This window comes from Pteronotus mesoamericanus, unplaced genomic scaffold (assembly GCF_021234165.1).
Source record: "Pteronotus mesoamericanus isolate MK-2021 breed Mesoamerican mustached bat unplaced genomic scaffold, CSHL_Meso_final contig_78, whole genome shotgun sequence".
Lineage (NCBI taxonomy): Eukaryota > Metazoa > Chordata > Mammalia > Chiroptera > Mormoopidae > Pteronotus > Pteronotus mesoamericanus.
Window position 1 is genome coordinate 3715943 of NW_026555258.1, and position 24319 is coordinate 3740261.

At 60.9% G+C, this 24319-nt stretch overlaps 2 protein-coding genes across 3 annotated transcripts; one reads left to right on the forward strand and one right to left on the reverse strand.

Annotated features, from left to right (window-relative positions):
* Window positions 1–4681: 4681 nt before the first annotated feature.
* PRRT1B (proline rich transmembrane protein 1B) lies at window positions 4682–13149 on the reverse strand. The gene is made up of 4 exons (XM_054584827.1): window positions 13140–13149; window positions 7143–7630; window positions 6324–6467; window positions 4682–5453 (listed from the first exon to the last, which is right to left on the reverse strand). Exons 1-4 carry the CDS (start codon window positions 13147–13149, stop codon window positions 5304–5306), a joined length of 792 nt encoding a protein of 263 aa, XP_054440802.1. The 3' UTR covers window positions 4682–5303.
* A 5445-nt stretch (window positions 13150–18594) lies between these two features.
* On the forward strand, window positions 18595–24053 carry UCK1 (uridine-cytidine kinase 1). 2 transcript variants are annotated; one of them, XM_054584828.1, is made up of 7 exons: window positions 18595–18837; window positions 19243–19402; window positions 20218–20314; window positions 20487–20629; window positions 20719–20813; window positions 22361–22409; window positions 22817–24053. In XM_054584828.1, the coding sequence occupies exons 1-7, from the start codon at window positions 18730–18732 to the stop codon at window positions 22996–22998; spliced, it is 834 nt and encodes a 277-aa protein (XP_054440803.1). In that variant the 5' UTR covers window positions 18595–18729; the 3' UTR covers window positions 22999–24053. The 2 variants fall into 2 exon arrangements, with proteins under 2 accessions (XP_054440803.1, XP_054440804.1); XM_054584829.1 differs by lacking the exon at window positions 20719–20813 and having other exon boundaries at window positions 18643–18837.
* The last annotated feature ends 266 nt before the right edge of the window (window positions 24054–24319 follow it).

Below are 24319 nucleotides of genomic sequence, written 5' to 3' on the forward strand. Positions count from 1 at the left end.
AAAAGTAATAAAGTTCAATATCCATGCAGATTTTTTTTTTTTTTTAATTTAGCAAACTAGGAATGGAAAGGAAATTCCTTAATCTGAAAAGGGATATCTCTGTTTTAAAAGGCAGGACATTGAAAGCCTCCCTTTTGTGACTTAGAAAAAGACACCGTTGCCCACGGTAGCACGTCAACCGGTGCGTGCCGGGCGCTCACCAGCGCGGGAGCAAGGAGAACACAGAGGGGCAGGAATGGAAACGAAGACAAAAACTCATTACCGAGATAACATTGTGTACATAGAATATGTAAGAGACGCTACAGATAAATTATCAGAGTTAAGCGAATTTACAAAGATTACTTGATAAAGTCAGTAATCAAGAATCAACTGCCTACTAGCAACTAACAAAATATAAAAATGACCATACTTATAATAGCATAAAAATCAAATACCCAGGGATAGTAATGTGGGTAATATTCCTTCACAAAAACTAGAAAATCTACAGAAGTTTTTAAATCCCTAAACAAGTAGGGAAGTCCACCGCGTCTGTCGGTGAACAGCACCCCATAAAGATGCCAGTGTGCCCACGCTAATCCACCGATGCACGGCAATCGCAGTTGACATCCCAACCTTTATTTTGGTGAAAATCAACAATTCTAAAATTCATTATAAATGCACACGATTTTAAATGGCCAAGACTGTCGAGGACAGTGGCAGGCCCTGACTTACCCACCCAGCCGCAGCAGGAGGGCAAGCGTGGTGCCCGAAGGGACAGGCCCCGGAATCTGTTCCAGGAGGCTGGCAGATCTAGGTGTGGAAATAAGCCGATAGAGCTTCCAGGTCTAAAAGACAGGATAGGAATGTATCTCCATGCCCTAGGAGCAGGGAAATTTTTCCTAAGCCACAAGCAGCATTATCCACAAAGGAAAAGATCAACTTGAGTACAGGGTGGGACAAAAAGTAGGCTTATAGCCCTGACCAGCGGGGCCCAGTTGGTTGGGGTTCGCCTCACAAAGCAAAAGATCGCCAGTTTGATTCCCGGTCGGGGCACATGCCTGGGTAGCGGGCATGGTCCCCAGGTGGCACACGTGTGACAGGCAACCGGCTGATGTTTCCCTCCCTCTCGCTCCCTCCTGTCCCTTCTCTCTGAAAATAAAATCTTTTTTAACAGTACGTTTACAGTTGTAAGTCCATGAAACAGTTTATTCTTGTTTTTATTATTATTTATTTGCACCACCCCCGTTCGCCTACCTTTGCCCCACTCTGTGGATTAACGCTGGGAACTTGGTCAGGCGACACCACTGGGAGTGAAAGCGGAGCTGGAAGTGGAGCGTGGGCCTCGCAGCACCTGCGCCTAACGCAGGCCTCGCCCAGGGCGCACGAAGAGCTGCTCTGCACAGGTAGGAACAGGCGAGGTAGCGCGACGGCAGGCACAGGCCCAAAGAGGCACACACGCGACGCGAGCCCGGTCCGCTGGCGAGCGCACGGTAAAAGGCCCTACACCATTAGGCATCAGAGAAGGCAAATCCAAGCCGCGCAGAATGAAACGCCCCGGCAGCTTGGTGGCCAGAGGCGGCGCTGAAACCCAGGAGACTGGCGGCACCAGGAGCTGGAGAGACCGCGGAGCCACGGGGGCACCCTCCCGCGCGGGCGGCAGGACGCAGCGCCGCAGCCTGGCCCTGGGTCAGGCGACGATAAGCTCGCAGCTTCCTCCGTCTCGGGCCGAACGCCCTTGCACCCACGAGCGTGTGCACCGACGAGCGTTAGCACCGCGGGAACCAGGGCGGACGCAGTGCAGTGGGGTTTCTCTCACCGCCTTTCCGCCTGCTCATTGGCACCGTCGCCGGCCGCGCTGCCTGGTGACCGTCTGCCTGGGGCCCCCCGGGCCAGGGGCCTCAGGAAGCCGGGCCGCCTTCTTCCCGGCTGTGGGCCTTGCAGCTGGGAGGGCCGGCTCAGTGGTGCGGGCACTTCTCCATTTGTTTTTAATGACACAACGTGTGAACACAGCTGCATTTTTCTATCGAGCCGGGCACGGCCCCGCCTGGCCCCCGGGCAGCCTGCCGCTCTCCGCAGTTGGGAACACACCCCCTAGACTCTGTCCTTTGAGGTCCATGCATCTAAGTGTCCAGCGCACGGATTGTGGGTCAAGGCCGTCCGTCCACTTTCCACGGAGACTGTGGCTACGCACCCACACGCAGCGCAAGTGTCTGTGTTCCGTGGACATGGTCAACCTTTCTAATGCTTTCCTGGCCTGATGAGTGAAAGTCAATGCACAGTTCCAGGCCGTAGTCCTCTCTCTAAGTGGGTAGAACTCAAATCTGTCTTTCCCACTTCAGTTTTCCAGATTGCAGAGCCTCCCCCACACCCTGAAGCTATTTTACAGGTATTCCCCTAAGCCTTCTAGTCGCAGAACTTTATTCTACGCTTAGCTCTTGAGTCCATCTGGAATTTTTTACATACAACAGGGGAATCATTTTTTCCAACCAGATGGCCAACTCTGCTGATGAGCCCCCTGGACTCGGTTAAGATGCCATTTTGATCAGGTCTTAACTTCCCACACATAGTAGGGATGATTTCTGGATGACCTGTCATATTTTGTTTCAAGATTTTATTTATTTTATTTTCAGAGAGAGGGGAAGGGAGGGAGGAAGAGAAGGTGGGAAACACAGATGTGCAGGACAAACCTCAGTTGGCTGCCTCTCGCACGCCCCCTACTGGGGACCTGGTCTGTAGCACAGGCCTGTGCCCTGACGGGGAAACGAGCTGGCGACGCTTCTGTCCACCGGCCGGCGCTCGGTGGCTCACAGGCCCCTGAGCCACACCAGCCAGGGCGGCCTGTTGTTTTATTCTGATCTCTCTCTGTGGCCAAGCCATGCTGCCTTAGTTATTGTAGCTTAATGATGTGTTACTATCTGGTGAAGAAAGTCCCCCCTCATTCAACTTTTTTTTTTTTTAAAGTATGTCTTTACCCATTTTCCTTCTACACTAATTTTTGAAAACATTTTTGTCACAGGTTTGAAAACTTGGTTTTGGGGGGTGTTTCATGAAATCTCTAAGAAGGCTAGGTATTTTTATATTACATCTTGCTATCCAGATATTTTTGTTCAGCTTTTTAAAATAGAAAATGCATAAAATTAAATGTCATTTTCTTCACTTGGGTCCAGAAAATTCTTGTCAAATTTATTCCTTGATTTTACTGTTTTTATTACTACTGTGAGTAGAGCTTTTGAATTTTTTTCTATTTTAACTGATTGTTGCTATTCACTGTTATATATTTAGTTTGTATCCAACTATTTTACTGAGTTCTCTTGTGCTAACTTATTTGTTGATCCTTTGATACTATAGAAAATCATTTTGTCTCTTCAGATTCTCACACTACATATTTCACTTAGCTGTCTGTACATGAGATGTCTGAACCTTAGAACGATGTTGAATAGAGACACTCGGGGCATCCGTTGATGGATCCTGGTTATAATGGTTTTTAACGGTTTTAATAATTTCCCACATAACGTGCCATTTGCTGTTGGCTCCTATATGAGCTTCGGCATCCCTGGAAGCTCATTAGAAATGCAGACTCTCCGGCCCTAACTACTGGGTCAGAATCTGCGTCTTCATGAGATCCCCCAGGTGCAGCCCGGGCCAGGTGTCAGGGGGTTAGAGCGTTGTCCCCACGCACCAAGGTTGCGGGTTTGGTCTCCAGGAAGGACACAGACAGGAATCAGCCAGTGAATGTGTCAGTAAGTAGAACAACAAAGTGATGTTTTTCTCTTTTCTTTCTCTCTCTACTTCCCCCTCCCTCTAAAATCAATTTTTTAAAAAAAGATTTTCCAGGTGTTTCCTACGTGCTTTAACGTTAAGGAACGCCAGTGTAGATGCTTTCCTTCTCTTCTGATTTTACTTAAAAATGTAGTAAGAATAGCTGTAGCTGTGGGTTGTACCAAATACTTTCTGGCCTCTATGGAGCCCTAAAAAGTTACGTACTGCTCCTTTTTGGTGGCCACCACTCATTTCGGTGTTTGCGGTGCTCGTTCTGGCACCGCCCTGTGTCCCGAATCGGGACGCCCCAAGCCTGCGCCCTGGGCGCCGGCGCCCTGCTCCGCGTCTCGCCCCCCAGGCAGCCCCCGATCCGCCCACCATGAGCCGCCGGGCTTCCCTGGCTCAGCCAGGACCCCTCCTCCTCTCTCCGCGCATGTGGTTTTTAATCTGGTTGGGTCACAGGCCCCTTTGAGAATCGGGGGGAAGCTCTGGACCCCGCTCCAGTAAAGTGCCCATTAACGGAGTCCCCGTCTGCCCTCTGGGGGCTCCCGGCTGTGCTGAGGCTCGCAGCGAGACCCTCGCTCTGCGCTCTCCCCGGGGGAGACCCTATAGAAGCCCCCACCCTCACTACCCGAGCGCCCGCGCGAGCCCGGCGCGTGCGCACCCTGCGGTGCCCCTCGCTGCCTCCGCCCACAGCCCCAGGGGCAGGTCGCGCTAGGGCCCCATCTCACAAGCGAGGAAAACCCGACCTCCTTGGGCAACGGGAAACTCTGAAGGCAACGGCTGCTCTTCGGCCGGGGGCTGGGCAAGCCAAGAAAGTGGCGGCGGTTACAGCGCCCCCTGCCGGGGGGTGGCCGCACGGACGCCGGCCGGAGCCGCTTGGGTGCGAACGGCACCTGCGAGGGGCAGGTGCGGCCCGGGCCGGCTGTGGACGGACCTGCTGCCTTGGAGGGGGCCGGGAGTGGCCTGCCAGCTCTGCCCAGGCTGTCCCTGTTTACTGCCCACACACAGTGGCCTTGCTTCCTGGACGCGGGGCCAGCCGGAGAGAGCCGGACACTGGGGCAGGGCAGGGGCACAGAACCAGCTGCCAGCAGCCACCAGTGAGGGAGGCCAATCCCACTGCCCGCCAGGGAGGAAGGAGCCCCGGCGGCGGTGCCCTGCGATCCCTGAGTGAGGCTGCCGGCGGACGCTGGGGTTTGTGGTGTCCCCCTGACAGCCCTGAAGACACTGAGAGCTCCAGGCCCCATAAGGGTCCCCCGCAGGTAAGGTGCAGGCAAGGGCCGCGGGGCCAGCCAGCACAGCCCCCGGGAGACCTCGGGAGGAGGCACTGCAGAGACGGGGTTCCAGGGGGTCCCCACCCCACAGCTGGGCCTGGGCCCAGGGGCCACTGCAGGTGAGGACACTGTCCGAGGCCACCTGCAGGGGCTGGCGCCAGCCACAGGTGAGCTGAGCGCTCCAAATCCCACCCTCTCCTGCCCCTGGGTCCCCTCTGTAGGCAACAGCCAGCCACCAGCAGGGATCCAAGTCCACAAGAGTCTCCAGGTCCCTGAAGGAGCCTCCAGCCCTCAGGGCAGGTAGAGTGCGACCAGCACGTAGATGACCCAGCTGGTGGACACGAAGACCCCGAACAGCAGGCTGAAGAGCACAAGGGAGCGGGCCTTGCGGGAGGCCTCCTCGGCCTGGGCCAGGTCACCCCGGCTCAGGGCCGCGCGGGTCTGCAACGAGATGGGGTGAGGGTGAGCCCCCACGGGGAAGCTGGCTCCCCGAGAAGTGTGGGGGCTGCCTGGGAACAATGCGGGCGAGGGCTGCCGGCTCCGGGGCGCCGGCCTCGGGCCATCAGGACCCTCGCTCTCGGCTCCTACAGCCCCCACCACGCCCGACGGCCTGCGGTGCCTCTGTGGCCCCCTGCTTTGCAGATGAGGGAACGAAGGCTCAGAAAGGCTCCGTGGCCAACCCAGGGCCACACGGGTGGGGGCAGAGCCAGAACGGGCGGGCGGGCGGTGGCCTCCAGAGCCCCGCCCTGAGCTGCCCGAGCGGAGCAGGCCCTCTCCGCGTCCTGGCTGGCTGATGACTCGGGAGCTTGACCCATGGGGGCAGTCAGGCCGTGGCCGGGTCAGCGTTGGCCAGGACACCCCAGAGGCCTACCCACGCCTTCTGAGAGAACGTCCTCACGCGGAGGCCACTGGGCGCCCAGAGCCTGGCTCTGAGCGGGGCGGCGGTGGGAAGGGAGGAGGAAGGCAGCCATCGAGACAGCGGGCGGGCGGACAGGCAGGACGGTCGGCTAAGCGCGAGGATGGGTGGGTGGCAGCCTGGACCCCGTCGCACACCAGCCCCCGCGCGGGCCAGTCGCTGAGGCCTTGTGACCGTTCACACCTTCGGTGTGAGCCGCTCTGGCCGGGCTTTCTAGTGCAGGTCTCGAGCGGCAGGGGCAGCGACGCGAGAGGAAGGAGGTGTCCACGCGGGCGGGGCCGGGGACCCAGGGCGCCCCATCTCTGCCCCTTCCCGGGAGGGAGACCCCAGAGGCCCGGCTGCGGGGGAGGGAAAGGGGCTGCGCAGGCGGCGCCCGGCCCGGGCGCCCCCCCTACCTCGTGGGAGTAGACGATGGCGATAAGCCCGGTGAGCAGGCAGCAGAACAGCGTCACCAGCACGGACTCCATCATGTGGTCCTTGGGCAGCGGCCTGTGCTCCACGGCGGCGGGCGCCGGCACGGCCGCCACGGCGCTGCCGTACTGCGGGGCGGACCGGCGGGTCAGGCCGCTCCGCCCCCAGGAGCCCCCTCCGCCAGTCGCCCTGCGCGGGGGCCCTACCACCCTGCTCGGGGCCCTATCACCACTGTGTGACCATGTCCCCATGGGGCTCCCCTACACCCCACCGCCCCCCGCCGGGGGCCTCTAAGCTCTCCTCCAAGGGCAGCCCAGGTGCCTTGTTTTAGTCTAAAAACCTAATCAAACCGTCTCCCACCGAGGCCCCGGGCCCCTCACCACAGATCCCCCCCCCGCCCCCCGCCCACCCTGCCCTCCCCGCCTCGCCTGGGCTGCGGCCCCGGCCGGAGGGCCCCCTCGCGCTGCTGGCTGAGCTCTCCCGACCACCCCGCAGAGCCCGGCGGGAACGCCGCGCCCCTGGGCAGCCTCCCGGGCTCGCGCCCCCCCAGGCGGGCTACCCTTTTCCGTGTCCAGCTCTGGGCACCGAAGCCCCCTGCAGGGGTGGCTTACGGAGACTCACTGTCTGTGAGCCCAACTCTCCCCCCAGGGACGGGGGCCACAGGGCGAGAGGAGGGCTGAAGGAGTAGGGGTGCACGGCCATGGGGGGGCAAGCGGGGCACGCGCACGTGGGGGGAGGGGAGCAAGGGTGGGAACGGAGCAGGGGCGGGCGGGGCGACCACGGGCCAGAGGCTCCCCACTCACCACGGGGAAGGGCGCGAACAGCTGAGGCGGGGCGGGTGCAGGGTAGAGGGGCGAGGCGGGCGGCGGGTACATGGCGGGGGGCGAGGGCCCGGGCTGGAAGAGGACGGGCCCCGGTGGGAAGGGGGGGTACAGCAGGTGCACGCCCTTGGGGTCCGGCGGCGCGTAGGGCGGGGGCTCGCCCACGAAGCCGATGTTGGGGATGCCGCCGGCCGCCGCCTTCGGCTCCTGCCTGGCATCGCCCGCAGCCTGGGCCTGGGCAGGGGCTGCTGCTGAGGCCTCGGCCTCGGCCTGGGCTGGGGCCTGGGCCTGGGCCTGGGTGTCGCCCAAAGGGTCCTCCGGGGCTGGGGCGCTGGCCCCGTCCGCAGCCGCTTCCTCACTGGGCGCTCGGTCCTCGTCCAGCAGCTGCGGGCGGCGTGGGAGCTCTGGGAGCTCCAGGCCCTGGGGATCCTCGGGGGCCGCGGGGCCAGCACCCCCTTTCGCGCCTGCTCCTGGGAAGAAATGGCAGGTGTCACGGACCCCAAGAGGACACTGGGGCAGGTGGGACTCCTCCCCCGGGCCCGAAAGCAGCCCTTCCGTGGAGGAAGTCACAGGGGGACACTGGCCCTTCATGCACCCACGCTGGGGCCCCTCCAGGTGGGCCCTCGAAGACTCCCTACCTAAAGGGCAGAGACAAAGCAAGAAAGCCGCGACTTGCGGAGGTGCCGCGCTTTGCTCGTGGTCCCACGGCCAGTGCTGGGGGTGGGCACGCAGGCCCTGCCTCCGCTGGGAAGGTCACCCTGCCCCCAGGTGCTGCTGCCACAGCTGATGGGCCCGAAAAAGAAACAGGGGCCCAGCAGTCCCCGCCGCAGAGGCCACCCCAACAGCCAGTCCGGGGGGCTGGGCGGGGCTGTGAGCCGAGACCATCGGAGTCTGGGCTTGGGAGCTGGGGAGGGCGCTCAGGAGTTGCCATGCCCTGGCTAACTGAGTGACAGCAAAAAGCCAGGAGGCCACTAACGGCAGAGAGGGGACCAAACCTGAGTGGGGGCGGAGAGGCACCTGGAGCAGGGGTCCCGAGGCCCCCGGCTGCCCTGCCGCCCTCACCCGGGCCCTGGGCTCCAGCCTCCACACAGTGAACTCCAGAGGCATCTCCACGCGTCCTAAAGGTGCCCGCACCCCCTGAGAGCATCCTGACCAGGTGAGCACCTCCAGGTCTCGGCAGGTGCTGGAGGGGAGGCCTGAGCAGACACCTGGACCTGGGCTGGTGTTCGAGGCCCCACAGCAGGCGTGGTAGCCCAGGGCCCAGGGACTGGCCATGCAAGTTCACTTCCTAAGCGTCCTTCTGGTCACGGAAGGCCGGGAAGTGAAACAGACACAGCGTTGACAGGTCAGGCAGGGGCAGCGCCTTGCGGAAATGCCGTGGCTCCCTGCCCCACCCCCCAACAGAGCTGACTGGCGGCCTCAGAGGCCAGGGACCCTGGGGGGAGGGATCCCCGGCAGCAGGGAGCACCCCGCCCTCCCAGCAGTTGGGCCCCACAGGGCCCCTGACCCTCGCCCTTGCGTTCAGGCTCTGCGCCTCTGCCTGCCCTTTGAAAACGGGATCACCAAAACAACCAGAAAATGGCCATTAAGTACACACCTATCAATAGTTACCTTAAATGTAAATGGACTAAATTATCTAATCAAAACGCTGAGTGGCTAAATGGATTTAAGAAAAAAAAAGACCAATCTATATGCCACCTACAGGAGACGCGCCTTAGATGCCGGGACACACAGGCTGAGTGTGGAGGGATGGAAAACATATTCCGTGCAAGTGGAAACCAAGAGAAAGCTGGGGTAGCTATAGTTATAGCAAACAAAATAAACTTCAAAGCAAAGACTAATAAGACGCAAAGAAGGGCGCTGCATAATGATAAGTGGCCATCCAACGCGAGAAAACAACACTATAAACATTTATGCACCCAACATAGGGACACCTACACACACGCAGTGAACGCTAGCAGACCTACAAGGAGAAACAGACAGCATTACAGTGAGATGGGGGACTTTAATACCACGCTTACATCAGGGGCTGCTTCACCCAGACGGAAACCAATAAGGAAACATTGGCCTTAGCCGACACAGTAGACCAGATGGACTTAACAGACACTCACAGAACACTCCTTCCAAAACTGCAGAATGCATGTCCTTCTAGAGTTCACAGGAATGTTCTCCAGGAGAGATCACAAGTCTTAAAACGTAGGAAGATTAAAATCACATGAAGCATCTTTGCCAACCACAGTGGTATCAATTACAAGAACAAAACCCATCGGGAAGATCACAACAGCTGTAGATCAAAGAACATGCTCCTGAGACACCAGCGGGCCAAAGAGGCATCAAAGGAGAAGTCAAAGGGTATGTTGAGACAAATGAAAATGGAAACACAACACACCAACACTAATGGGATACAGCAAAAGCAGAGGATTGGTTTTTTTGTTTCTTTTTTTATTGTGTTTTTTAGAGAGAGGGGAAGGGACGGAAAAAGAGGGAAACATCAGTTGGCTGCCTCTTGCATGTCCCCAACTGGGGGACTGGCCCGCAACCCAGGCACATGCCCTGACAGGAATTCAAACCAGAGACCTTTCAGTTCACAGTCTGGCGCTCGACCCACTGAGCCACACCAGCCAGGGCCCAAAAACAGTTTTAAGATAAAAGTTCATAACAATAAATGCCTACATCAAGAAACAAAAAACTCAACTCACTCTCCAGGAATTAGGTAAAGAAGAACAAATGAAGCCCAAAGTTAGTAGAAGAAAGGAAATAAAGATCATGGTGGAAATAAATGAAATGTAGACTAAAAATACAATAGAAAAGATCAATGAAATGAAAAGCTGGTTCTTTAAAAAGATAAACAAAATTGAGAAACCTTTAGCCAGACTCACCAAGAAAAAAGAGAACATTCAAAATGAGAAATGGAAGAGATGTTACAACTAATGCCACAGAAATACAAAGGATCATAGGAGACTACTATGAAAAATTATAAATCAACAAATTTGACAACCTAGAAGAAATGAGTAAATTCCTAGAAATCGACAATTACCAAGACTGACTCAAGAAGAAACAAAACCCTGCGCAGACCAGTTACTAATAAGGAGATGGAAGCGGTAACCCAAAGCCTCTGACCAGTCCTGGACCAGGCGGCTTCACGGGAAATTCCACCAAACGTTCAAAGAATTAACATCAATCCTTCTCAAACGCTCCCAAAAAATAGAAGAGGAGGTAACACTTCCAGACTCATTTTACAAAGCCAGCATTACCTGAGACCAAAACCAAACAAGGGGAAAAAAAAATACAGGCTAAGATCCCTTATGAACAGAGAGGCAAAAATCTTCAATAAAATACTAGCAAACAGAATTCAACAATAAATTGAAAGGATCATGCACCGTGATCCAGCGGGATTTATTGCATGGATGCAAGGATGGCTTAACACCCACATATCAATTGATGTGCCACGCCACAGTAACCACGTGAAGGCTAAAAATCTTATGATCTCAACAGATGCAGAAATCATGAGCAATAACAAATGCTGTTGTAAGCCGCTCAGTTTCGGGTGGTTTGCTACACAGCAGAAGCAGGCTGGTAACTGGTACAAAGCTTTCGCTGGCAGCCGCTGCCCGGAATGAGGGCAGGAGAGTGGGGAAGAGGCCGCAGCTGAACAAGGGGAGAGGCGGCGAGGGGCTGAGCCAGACGCGGGCGGGGGGCGGGCAGGACCTGGACCTGTGGCTGGACTCAGGCACTGCTGAGCGGCCGGGCCTGACAGCACCCGGAGTCCAGGAGAGGACGAGAGTCGTCGGGGTGACAGGCCAGGGCGGCCCTCTCTCACCCCCTCCCTCAGTGTCCAGGGCCAGGCAGGGCTGCTGGAGCGGGGATGAGGGTCCCGGACAGTGAAAAGTGGGGCTCAGGGGCCAGGCGCCAGGGCGGCCTCCCCAGCGGCTGCGCCTCCTCCTGGTTCTGCGAGGTGAGCAGGCGCTCGGCTGGCTGCTCTGTGAGGGTAGGAGGGCAAGAAGCCGCAGGGGCCTGGCCAGTCTGGGGGCGGGGAGAGGGGACGCGGACGGGGTGTCGGGGACGAAAGCTATTGGGAAGGAAGGTCCACACTAAAGTCTGAAAGGTCTGTGCCTGCTGTGACCCAGAGAGCTGGGCTCTCCCACCGAGGACCCCAGTGGGGGGCTGAGGGGTTGCTGATCCCCTGGGGGGGCACCAGCCAGACCCCGCCCAGGGTTCCAGGGCAGCCCCCGAGCTCACCCGCCCACCAAGGGCTGGAGTCGTTCGATAATCAAGGCGGCCGCACCCTGCGCAGCGCCAGGGAAGTGAGGAGCACGCTCACTGTCCAAGCCGGAGGCCTGAGGGCCAGCGGCCCACTGAGCCGTGAAGCTCGGAGCCAACGCCCGCCAACCCTGCTGCCGGAGGCCCAGGCCACCCTATGAAGGTGTCGTGATGCAGAGGCACCAGCCGGCCAGGCACCTCGACAACCCCACGCGTTTTTGTGATGGAGCCCCTACCACGCACCTGCGTTCTAGGCCAGAAACGCAATTCTGTACACAAACCCTACAAAAACCCGGTAACCTGAGCAGGTTCCTGTGCCCTTGGGGCTGCTCAGCGGACAAAGCTCTGCGGTGAGAGGTCCCAGTGACGCAGTGACAATGCCACCAACAGCCAGCACCGTCAGTTCATACGTATTAGGTGCCAGGTCCTCCGCCCACAGACACCCCATGTGAGTTCGCTCTCAACCCGGTGCCCCCGTGTCTCCTCAGGCTGGGTGACCGTACAGGCAGGAATGCGACCGAACCGGCGCCTCCCTTTCCTGCCCTGTAACCGGAGGCCAGGGCAGCAGCAATCAGTTAAAAATGGTAACCGCGACCTGTGGCCGGCTTCCTTCGGGGGTCGCCCGCCCTGCGCTGCTCTCCTTCTAACCCGGTTTCCCAGACGCGACAGCGGGGCCCAGGCAGCAACCTGAGCCCCATGGCCGGGCCGCTGCGGAGTCAGTCCCGCGGGAGGCCGGGCCCCTGCCCCGGTTATCGGGAAAAAAAACCGCAGCTTCCCCGGGCCCCGCCAGGGCACCTACCTGGCCCGAGGGCGCGGAGATAGGGCTGCAGAGTAAACACCTGTGCCGGCGGGGCTGCGGGTCACGGCCGGGACGCCGGGAGCTGGACACCGGGCCTCCGCGGGCCGTCCCGGAGGAGGGAGGGGGTGGTCGGAGGCGGGGAGGGGCTCAAGGGTCGCGGGCTCTCCTCGCCGCCGCGGCGCGCGCACGAGAGCCGGTGGCCCAGGACATCCAGGTGTCCCTCCGGCCCCGGGGTGTCTCTGGAGAGCCTAGCAGGGCTGTGCTCCGTCCGCCCCGCCCCCCACCTCCCTGCAGCCGGGGACCGCCAGGCCGGCACGGGGACCGGGGGGCCTCGGTTCACCGCCCCTTCCAGCGCCTGGCGCCGGCGCGGGCCGTCGGGGTTCCCTGAACGAGCCGCCCCACCGCCCCGCTCTTGTCCGCCATCGCTCTGGCTCGTGCCCCCTCCCGGGGTCCCTGATTCAGTCGGAGGGGGGTCTCTCCCCTCCCCTTGGCCCTGTCTATGCGTCCCTGGCCAGGGTGGCCCCCCTGCCCCCGCGCTGACGACCTCAGCCCGACCGGAGCGGGGGTAGGGTAGTGGAAAATGTCCCCAAATGTCCACCACTCGAGCCCCTGCTGCCCGCCCTGGGGACAGGGTGGGGCTGCAGGGGCCCAGGGCTAGCCAGAGGCCGCCCCTTCCTGACTTCCCTTCCCCCAAGGGCCCCCCCGCCCCCCGCAAAGCTGGAGGAGCCCGGCCCAGGCTGCCCAGCCGTCCACGGCCGCCTCCTGGTCCCCTGTCCCCGGGCCTGAGGGGGTGTCCCAGGGCAGGGTGGCCTCGGGGACCGGCGCGAAGAGGCTCCCGCTCCTGCGCCCGCCGGCCCGCCGCGGGGGCCCCGGGGTCCGGGCTGGGGGACCGCAAGTGCACCGGGTCCCCGCGTCCTCACCTGCGTCCATGGCGCGGCCGGCGGCGGGGCGGGCGGGGCGCGGCTCCTGAGCCCGGCGCCTCTCGCCGCCCTCGGGCCCGGCTCCGCTTTCGCCGCCGGCTCGGGTTTCCTGGTGCGGGCGGCACGACCGGTTAATAATTGACCGCCTGGGCTGCGCGAGGCTGTGTCAACAGGTGGCCCCCGTGCTCCTGGCGCGGGGCCGAGCCCACGAGCCGCCCACCCCGCGGGGAGGGGGCTGCGGCGCAGGTTCTCAGGGCGCCTGGCCCGGGGGAGGCGGCGAGACCGGGGCCGCGGCCGCGCAGGACGGGGATGAGGGACGCAGAACACCGCCGTCCCACCCGCGCGGTAGCAACTGCCGCGGGCACGATAGCTCAGTGGGCGAACGCGGTTTAAACAGAAACAATTACCTGCACGAAGAACCTCCTGCAAAATAGGAAGTTCGAAGGGAACCCGGCAAGTCTGGGGGGCTGGCCCCGCGGTCCCGGCCCGCATCACGGCGTCACGAAGGAACAGGGGTGCGCGCCCGTGGCCCCCCACCCCCGGCCGAGGATAAGACGCGAGCCCCGAGGGGCGCCCTCCCAACCACCGCGGCGCCTCTGCTTGTCATTGGAATTTCCACTCTGCTCGTAAAAATTCACATTCCACGCCCCCCCCCACACACACACAATGTCTACCCACAATATCCTCATGCACTCCAATCCATGCACTTTCTCTTCAAATGGTTTTTTTTTTTTAATCTTTTACTTGAAAATCATTTTAAACTCAGGGAACAGCTGCAAGGATGGTACAAATGACCCGATAATGCTTTTTTCTGACATATTTTTTGCCAGTACGGAGTTCAGTTCAGGGTTATGTGCTGCATTTAGGAATCATGTCTTCACTTTTATAGGCCCTTTGTATTGGGCCGACCAAAAAGTCCCTTACATGTTCTCTGTAAAATAAACGGCACATTTTTCAATTTCACCAGTAATTTTATTGCTCTGGGTATGCTGGGTGCGTTGGCTGGGTCCCGCTAGTGGCTTCAGTGGGCCGAGGCCCGGGGGCTGCTACACGTCCTCCGGCGGGTCAGACAGCCCCACAGCAAAGACGCCCTTGGCCAAAACGTCAAAAGTACCAAGAAACGTGGCGGACCGCTTTTGACACGTTTGCTCAGGGATGGCACCTTCTCCACACACTACGGACATCTTTTTTTGCGTTTCTGTTGTGTTTTTACCTTTCCTGAAATACTAAAACATAATACGCCAAAAATGTTGCGTGTTTTCTTCCATCTTCAATATTAAAACGGCTGCCCCCAAATTCACCAGTTTTGATGGTTTTTTTTTAAATGCACGCTGCTATGACAGCCGTCACAACACAATCTAACAAAATCGTTTCAAATGACATTAAAGGCAAGCACCACAAGAGCCATTGTCCGGAAAAAGCCTAATGGACTTTTTGGCCGCCCAATAAGTAAAATCCTTTCTGAGTTGGTGATTCGCTTCCAGCGTCTCAGATGCACCCTGGGCCATTCGCAGCACCGGTTGCCTATCCGCCCTGCGGTGGCAGCTGTCCCCACGGCCTTTGGAATCTTGGCGAGTTTATCTAAAGCAGGAACTATCTTGTAAAGGTGCCACACGTGTGCCCTGGGACATGGGACAGTTTGGCATTTGTCTCTAGGGGGTCCTGGGAAGTCGCCAGCTTTGTTACTTTCTCTGCCTGGGGCTCTGCACGTGCGGGCGGACCCCGCAGTGCGGGCTGCAGGTCCCGCTTCCTCAGGGGTGGCTGTCCTCCTACCCAGAGCCACTGGTGGTGGCTCGCTCCAGTCTCGCTGAAGAGCAGCCCCTTTCCAGCTGCAGCCGAGTGCAGAGGGCCAGTTCCAGAGCCCCGCTGCTGTGTGGCGGCTCCCACGCCCTAAGGCAGCATCTGGTCCCGGTCCCTTTAAGGGCAGCTCGGCTCCAACCGCTGGCCGGCCATGGGGACCTTCTCCACTAAAGGGCCTGGGTATCGTTGAAAAGGGTTGGATTTCCCTTTCTTGTCTCAGACCAGGGAGACCGGGCACTTCTCTGTGTCTGGAGTGCGCATGTGCGTGAAGGCGGTGCGCAGACTCCCTGCGCCTGCAAACTCAGCTCCCCGGACCAGAAAGTCCACTTGCAGCCGCCAACCCCAGGCGAGCCAGCCATGGACTCACTCTGCGTCTCCGTTTCCCCACCGGGAAAGTGGGACAACGGTGGCACCCACCTCCCAGGGTTGGTTAGGGCCAAAGACAAGCGGGCACCAGCCTTGAAAATGCCCGGGGCAGACAAAGCCAGCTCAGTCATGCTGCGCTTACCTGAGCGTATTTTCCAAGACTAACTTGACCTGGGTCATTTCCTGCTTATGCCTCTGAAAATCATAAGCAAAATCCATTTCCCCAAATTGACATGAGGTTAACCACTAACCACCTTACAATCATTTAGGAAAATTCTAGTGTAACCAACCAGCAGGAAGCAGTCACTGCCCCTCACTAGGTGAGCAGCCCAATAGCGATGTACCGCTGGGCCTTGCTCCATGTTTTGGTTGGAGAGCTCCCAGCTCCAAACTGTCTGCCTGGTGTGTGCAAAATAAACTTTTACTAATTACTAGTCAGCAATTCGTTGGTTTCTCGGTCTGAACTTTTGACAGGCTGCTGCGAGGCCCTACTGTGATTAAGATTCTTAACCAAAAGTTGCTGAACGCCATGCTCTCCAGCCACAGCCCTTTCAGACCAGAAGAGCAAACACCAGAACACAAAACCCGGCGCGCCCTGGGGGAGGGGTTGTGGTGAGTCGGTTTACTTGTGTTTGTGTCTTTTTCTGCAACCGGCACGGGTTCCTTCTGTGAATAGGAAAAAGGGCAGAAAATGCTACCTGAAACTAAAGACGTTTCACTGTTTTAAGGGCTGAGTTCCAGCGTGTGTTCAAGGAAAAATGACGTGGCCGGGGCGGGCTGGCCTTTCTGCAGGCGGCTGGGCTGCTGAAGGGGGTGGCGGAGCAGGGCCGCTGGCATTTGCTGTGCCTGAGCGAACTTTGGGGGCGGGGGGGGGGTCGGCGACAATTGGAGCAGAATCCCAGGGGGGTAGTCACTGGTCACTCGCACAAATTCTGCCTCCCCTGGTTCTGGGAAACCCAAACCCCGAGAGCAACAAGTCTCAACCAGCGCCTCATTCAGCGACACCAAACGCTCACTTTGTGTGGCAGGGAGGCGCAGCCGAACCAGCCAGCGTGGCCCTGCCCTCGTGACGCCTTTGCTTGCCAGAGGAACAGGACGCGGGCGCTTGCAGCATCTACCACTTAGCTGGGGCTGCATTGGCAGCTTTCCAGGAGATGTGCCTGGGCCACTGAGGGCACAGACTAGGCCTGCCTGGTCCAGCTAGGGAGCGGCCGCAGCGTCTTTGGAGAAGGGATGCTGGGAAGAGGCGGTCAGGCAAAGGGTGGGGCCCGGGAGGAAGGGAGGCCAGGCGGGGCGCGGTGCCCTGTCAGTTAGAGGAGGTGGGGACTGGCTGGCCCCGGGGCGGGGGGGGGGGGGCGCGTCTCTCCCAGCTCTGTAAGGCCCCTGAAGGCCAGCACATCAAGGACACAAAAGATAATAGTTAATATGATTAACTGTGACAAACAGATAAACACAGTGTCGAGGAAAACACTCACCAGGCACGTCGCGTGGGCCACGCCCTGTGCAAGCCCTCCGTGTGCCCGCTGGCATGGGACCCAACCCCACCCCGTGTTACTTTCCTTCCAAAGTTGAGCTCAGCTACGCCGCGGCACTGCCACCTCCACGTCCGTCCGTGTGGCCCAGCAGCCTGCAGACCTTCAAGGACACCAGCCCCTCCCCACAGCGCACGCCCATGGCAGGGCCCAGTCACAGCCAACGCCAGCTCCTGGAAGGGCTTCCCAGGCAGCTCGGGGACCAGCAGTCCCCCGCGCCCCCCCCTTCCCGCGCACCCCCAGCTGTGCCCCCTAGATAAGGTCTGTGGGTTGAACTGGCTGATCCAGCCTTAGCCCAGGAGCCCCGACACACTCCACCCTTGGGCCCTGACAGAGGCATGTGCCCCCTGCAGCCTCCCTCTGTCTGCACTCGGCCTTGACCTCTCGTGTGGCCCCTCAGGGCGAGCCCTGCGCTTCCTCCAGGACCCGTGAGTAATAAACTTCTCTATTTCAGTTTCCCTCCCGGTCTGTTGCTGCCAAGCGCTCACTGGCCGGCACCCTGTGCTCTACTTAACAAATGTTAATTTACTAAAGCCTTACCACTCCACCATTCCCCTATTTGGGAGGTGGAGAAACAGAGTGATCACGTCACTGCCCAGGTCACTCAGCAGAGGCAAGGTTTGTACCCAATGCTGGCCCCAGTGCCTGGCTCCTAACCTTGCCAGGCTCACTGCAAATGGAGGCATGAACGGTCCTCCCATTTTTGAGCTCCTGTGTAAGTTGCTCTCGGTCAGAGGGTGACTTTCTCATGCTGGCCCAGCTGTCCCTTCATCAGTTTCCCTCTGTCCAGACCCCCAGGGCTCCGGAGGCCCAAGTCCCCTTGTATACCTTCCCCCTGATCGACCAGAGCTGCCTGTAACCGCCCCTGAGATAGGTGAATAGCTCTGAAGTTACATAAACAGTGACTTTGCCTGATGTTTGCATGTTACTCTGTGCTCTCCTGCATCATGTTTCAGCATCATCAAATATGCATGGCATGCTCACAATGCATTAGGCGCTAGAGCTGCAGAGTCCGGATGCCTTGGGGAAATGTAGTTTGAATCCATCAGTATTTGCCTTCTGCGTGCCAGGCACTGGGGGCGCGGGTGGGCCCAACAGATCTGGTCTCTGCCCGGCTCATGGGTCTAAAAATTAGTTCTCCCATGACATCTGCCCACCACGTGCCGGAGGCCGAAAAGGGCAGGAGGAACTCGCTGCAGAAGGCAGTGGGGAGCAACTGAAGGTTCTAGCAGGGGAGGCGGGGGCGGGGGACGGGTACGAGCCGGGCGTGGTGGGGTGTGGAGGATGGGCCAGAGAGGTGTGTGAGCCTTCGTGGCCAAGGCAGTGACCTGATGAGTGCGGTCTGGCCCGGGGGGTGAAGGCAGGAGCGGCTGGAACCCGCTAGGTGTGGAGGTGGGTGCCCCGCTCTTAGGGTGACCGCACTCGAGGCGGCAAAGCCGGTTCCAGGTTCCGACCCGGGCCACGGGTCTCAGGAGTCCCACGTGCCGGCCCGTATCACCACCCGAGCCCTGAAATCCCGGGGATCTTTCCCGACGGCCCTGGCACCGGAGGTGTGGTTGGAGGGAGGCTTCCCGGGCACAGTTCTCCGCTGGGGAGGCCGCGAGACTCCCGCAGTCGGCTGCGAGGCTGCACGGCTTCTGTCCCTTGCAGCAGACATGCCGCACTCCGAGCCCCTAACACCCAGACCCCGCCGGGCAGCCGCGGCCGGGCGCGACTCACGCATGCGCAGCGCTGCCGCTCGCCTCCGACTACAACTCCCGTCGCGCCCCGCGCGCGCCCGCCGCGCCGCGGAGCTCCGGGGGCGCGTCTCCGACCTCAGCGAGGGGGTCGCGCCGGCTGGCTTCGGGAGGCAACGGCAGCGAGGAACCCGATGCGGGCGAGCGGGGCCGGAGATGGCGGCGGCTGGAGGCGGCGACTGCGGGGGCGCAGCGCTCGAGGCGGACCGGCCTCACCAGCGGCCTTTCTTGATCGGGGTGAGCGGCGGGACCGCCAGCGGCAAGGTAAGGGGTTGGGCGGCCCGGCCGCGCCGGCCGTTTCCCCTCGGCCTCCGGGGCTGCGCGCGGCGCAGTCCGGTCTCTGTCCGGACGGGAGACCCCAGCCCTCGGCTGCCGAAGTGCCATGTCCCGGGCGTGGGCGGGGCGGGGGCGGAGGGGCTGCAGCCAGGGTGGGCTCGGTCTGGGTCAGGGCGCCGGCGGCGGTTGGGACGCTTGCCCTCGGGCCCCGGCCCCGGGCCGCCCCCGCCAGTACGCCGCGGCCCTCCGGCCAGGCCCGGCCCTCCCGCCGTTGGCCCGGCGGGCTGGTGGGCCGGTGTCTTCAGGAGCCAGCTCCGCGCACAGGCACCTCGGAAAGGCCCGAGCGTGGCGGGAGGCGCGGTTTCAGGCGGGGACCCCGTTTCTGTGTCCCAGTCAACTGTGTGTGAGAAGATTATGGAGTTGCTGGGTCAAAACGAAGTGGACCACCGGCAGCGCAAGCTGGTCATCCTGAGCCAGGACCGGTTCTACAAGGTCTTGACAGCAGAGCAGAAGGCCAAGGCCTTGAAGGGGCAGTACAATTTCGACCACCCAGGTAGATCCAGGGACCCCGAGGGTGGACACGGCGGGGAGGAGGGCAGGCGGTGGGGACTGGGCCCAGGGCCGCACAGAGACCCGAGTGGTCCTGCGAAACTACCCAGATACCCCGAGGAGGAGCCAGGCGGGCTGTGCCGAACCCTTGGTGGGAGCCAGTCAGGACGCCTGCCCCGCAGAGGGGCCTTGGGGTCTGCCACTCTGCCCCGCGAGCGTGGAGAACTCCGCTCAGCTTCCCACCGCCTTTGCACACAGCACTGTCCACTGTGGCCCTTCATTTCCCCGCCTGCCCTGGGGCAAAGTTCCGGGGCCGGCAGTGGGAAGCGGCTGGTGAACTAGCGAGCGCGCAGGCCGGGGCCAGGGAAACAGGTGGAGATGGGGGCGGAGCCGCCCGCCCGCCCGCCATTCCCCGCCATTCCCCGCCGTGGCCGGGCTGACTCCCACCCTCATTATTCTCTGGGGGAACCAAGGGAAGGTGGCCTGACCCAGCGTCATTCTGTGGTTATTTCCCAGAGAGAGAGAAGCAGACGCCCAACCCACCCACCCACTTCTCAGCGTTAGCCAATCAGGAAACCCCTGTGTTCAGACCTCTGGGTGGGCAGCCTGGGCAGTGGCACTGCCTGAGGTCAGCCAGGACAGGACTGCAGAAGGCTCTGCCAATGCCACCTGGAGGGGCAGCCCTCAATCTGCATGTCCCTTCGGGTCCTTGGTGCCACCAGCCCCAAGCTGTGGCTGGCTGACCTGGAGGCAGAGGAAGTTCCCTCCTGTCCCAGCACGAGACATCTGGGTTGTCTTGCCTTTGTCTCTTCACTGCAGATGCTTTTGATAACGATTTGATGCACAGGACTCTGAAAAACATTGTGGAGGGCAAAACTGTTGAGGTCCCCACCTATGACTTTGTGACGCATTCGAGGTAGGCAGGGGGTTCCTGGGAGCCCCTGGGGCCGCCCCTCCGGCCTCACACAGACCGGCCCGGCCTGCTGGTTGCCGTGGACACCCCTCTCCCATGATGACATTTCTCTGGGGAGTCAGTGCCCAGGAGACTCCGTCCCCAGCGGGGCCCATGTCCTGCTCTCGCCGTGCAGGCTCCCAGAGACCACGGTGGTCTACCCTGCAGACGTGGTCCTGTTCGAGGGCATCTTGGTCTTCTACAGCCAGGAGATCCGGGACATGTTCCACCTGCGCCTCTTCGTGGACACTGACTCCGACGTCAGGCTGTCGAGAAGAGGTAAGGCGGGCTCGGCCGCCCGGGCCCTGGCCGAGGCGGGGCACGCGTCCTGAGGTTTGAAGGTGGCCACCTGGCCCCTGTCCCTGCAGTTCTCCGAGACGTGAACCGCGGGAGGGACCTGGAGCAGATTCTGACCCAGTACACCACCTTCGTCAAGCCGGCCTTCGAGGAGTTCTGTCTGCCGGTACCTGCCGTTCGCTTCTGTGGGAGTGCCTTGTCTCCCTTCCCGGAGACACGCGGCGCCAGGTTCTGGGGGGGCTGAGCCGTGGGCGAGCGTGGTCACACTTACACATGGAGGATTTAGCTGGTGCCGAGTACGCAAGACGTGTACTCAGCACCACAGGCCTTGCCACACTTGCTGCGCCGCCACCTGGACAGGCCCTGTTCCCCCGCGGCCACCCCGGCTCCCCCTCCCTGCGCCAGGCCTCTGCCAGGCCACCCCTGGGGTCCCGGGGTTAGCCCAAAGACCCCTGAAGGCCCTCCACCCCTGGCCCTGGCCGGCTTCCTGTGTCCTGGGCGCTTCTGGTCCCTGGCGGCCCGCCCTGCCCCAGCCCGACAGGCAGGCCTCTCGGGGGCGAGGGGGTTGTCCCTGGACTGTCCACGGGGCTGTCTGGCCGCAGGCTGGGGTCTCCAGCTGCCGTCAGCTGGCAGGGGGAAGGAACCCCAGTTGGAAGAGCCATCTGTCCTTTCCTCCACCTGACATTCGTGGCCAGGTAGGGCTGTGGCTCTCCTCTCACCACAGTGTCTTAAAGGGACACTTAACACTTAAAGGTAAAAGTACAGCACAGGGACATTGGCATCAGAGGTCCTGCTGTAGGTACACAGGACTGGCAAGTTCTGTCTGCTGCTACTTAAAGAAGACCTTTCCATTTTCCATTCACGTGCTCTGAAGTCTCTGAACGATAACTGGAAAACCAACTGGTGACCCTGGACACCAAGTCTGACTGGCGACCCTGTGTGGGCCAAGCCACCCTCAGCGGCGGAGCCCCGAGTCTCCCTTGACCTTCCCTGTCCCTCACCCTCCCCGGGGAGCCCGACACTGACTGGGACCGAGCTGACCGTGGCCCTGCCCGCAGCGAGGACCTCTCTGGGCTCTTCGCTGGCCTCCGTCCCCCCTCAGCGGTGAGCCTGCCCAGGGGGACCGCGGGTCCCCGCTGCCTGCAGACCCCACGGCCCTGGGACTCGGTGCCGCCTGCCGCCTCGGCCCAAGTTCACATGCCAGTAGCATCCAGCAGTTCCTACAACTGTCCCACGGGCTCGCCTTGTCGCGCCCCCCCCCCCCGCCCTTTGCCTGATTCGGGTGCAGCCCCCTCAGCACTGGCTGGGTCCTTCCCAGCAGCCCTGCCCCTCCCTAGCATGGGCCAGGGGCATGAGCGGTGCCTGGCGCCCGGGCCGCGCGCCTGTGTGGCCCTGCTCACCGCCCGGGGCTCTCCTTGCAGAAGGTCCCCCAGTTGCAGAGGAAGCTTGTGCGTGTGGTGGAGTCCGTGCTCCGCTGGGCCCAGTGAATTAGGCTGTTAGCACGGACGGCGGTCCTTGCGGCTGCCTACCTGCCTCACAGCCTGGCACCGTCCCTCACACCCAAGTCCCTGTCCTGTCCTGCCTGTCACACAGGCATCCGGTCACCCAGGCTTGCTCCCCGGCCACTGCACTGAGCTGAGCCCCAAGCAACCTGACGTCTCCTTGGGGCAGGGAGGGCAGACAGGCCCTTACAGGTCCCCATTTGTGTTGCAGACGAAGAAGTACGCCGACGTGATCATCCCCCGCGGGGTCGACAACATGGGTAAGAACACGCCGGACGGGCCGCCCGGCCCCTCTGCTCCCTGGGTCCCAGGCGGGGATGGCCCCATCCCAGTGCCACCACTGAGGACGCCACGTCAGTGACACCTCGGTGAAGCTCGTGGCAAGACACACACGTACACCGAGGGCAGGGCCCCTGTTAGCGGGCCTTTCAATCGGGCCCCCGTCAACAGAAGCACTCGCTAACCGAGCCTGCGAGCCTGGCTGCGCGGCCCCGGCCTGCGTCCTCTGCCTGCTGAGACGTGGGGCCAGACAGGCGGCGGCGCTGGGGTTCCGGCGCAGGGGGCTCTCTGGGCCGAGTGTCGCCGGTGGGTGCAGCCAGCGCGGGACAGCTGCTCTGAGCGCGGGCTGCGAGGGCGCGGCTGACACGCTCGTCTGTCTCTGCCGCAGTCGCCATCAACCTGATTGTGCAGCACATCCAGGACATCCTGAACGGGGACATCTGCAAGTGGCAGCGCGGAGGGGCCAACGGGCGGAGCTACAAGAGGACATTTCCTGAGCCAGGAGGCCACCCCGGGGCACTGACGGCGGGCAAGCGGTCGCACCTGGAGTCCAGCAGCAGGCCACACTGAGCGGCAGCGCCTGGCCTCAGGCAGGTGCCCCGGGGGTGCCAGCCTGCCCCCAGACACCCCGGCCACGTCCTCTCGCCGCCAGGACGGCCGGTGGTGAGGGTCAGGGCGTCCCTGGCAACGGGGACGCCCGTACACATGTTCCAACTCGGTGGGACAGGGTTACAGTGGTGTTGGCCCTGCTTCCTCCCAGTACGCAGGGTCGAGGCGGCAGGTCGCTGCGCAGGGTCGCGGGGGGTGGCCCTTTGCTGCTGGCTGCCGGGAGAAGGCCGGGCCGGGCTGGGAGAACGGCCGTGCGCGGTTTGACAGTGCTCTCACGGCGAGCGGCTTTTTCTAGTTTGATCTGGTTCTCACACATACAGCTGCAAGTTCGAAGAGATAAAACTTCCCCTTTTTGTATGTTCTACCTCCCAGTGTGTGCTGTTTTATTCTTTCGTTACACACGCTAGTTAACATGACCTATTAACCCAGTTTCATGACCTGCCAGTGGGTGGTGACCCAGTCTGGTACATGCTGATCCAGGGGCCAGAAACGTGTCCTTTCTCCTGGCCTAGGCTGGGGAAGGAGCTCCGGCGACAAGCGCTTTCTTAACCAGCACCAGGCACAAGGCAGGGCCTCCTGCTCACCCAGCCCAGAGCCTGCCTGGCCCTGGCAGGTGGGGTACCTGAGCCCAGGTGCTGTCTGGACAGGCCTTCCTAGTACAGCCCAGGACCAAGTCCAGGGCTCTCCACCCCCAGCCACGGCGTGTGCTGGCCAAGGATCGAGCGAGGGCCGTGGCCCGAAGCCAGCCCGTCTCCATCCCTCATCCAGGTCCACACCTCACAAACATGCCGTCTGTGTCGCCTTGGCGTGCCTGCCCTCCCGTGAGGGGCGTCCTGAGAACGGTCCTGTCCCACTGCCACCAGCTGCGAGGCACGGGCACCATCGGGTGTCTTTCTAGCGCACGGCTACTGTTACACAGCGCGTGACATCGGCCCCGCCCTGGGGCTGGTATCTCACGACGGACAGTGTTGTCGAGCGTCCTGCACCCTTTTGGAGAGGGACTCAATAAACACCACCAGTACAAATGCCACTTTGTCTGCGTCTCATTTTACCACAAAAGGCAAATCAGGACAAGGAGGTGCTGCTCACTCAGCAAGAATCTCACGAAGGTTTTTTTGTTTTTATTTTTTTGCACCTCACCCGAGGATGTTGATTTCAGAGAGTGACACAGCGATAGGTTCCCTCCCGGACATGCCCTAACTGGGGATCGAACCTGCGACCTTTTAGTGCATGGACAATGCTCCAACCACTGAACCACCCGGCCAGGGCTTGTGGCCTGTTT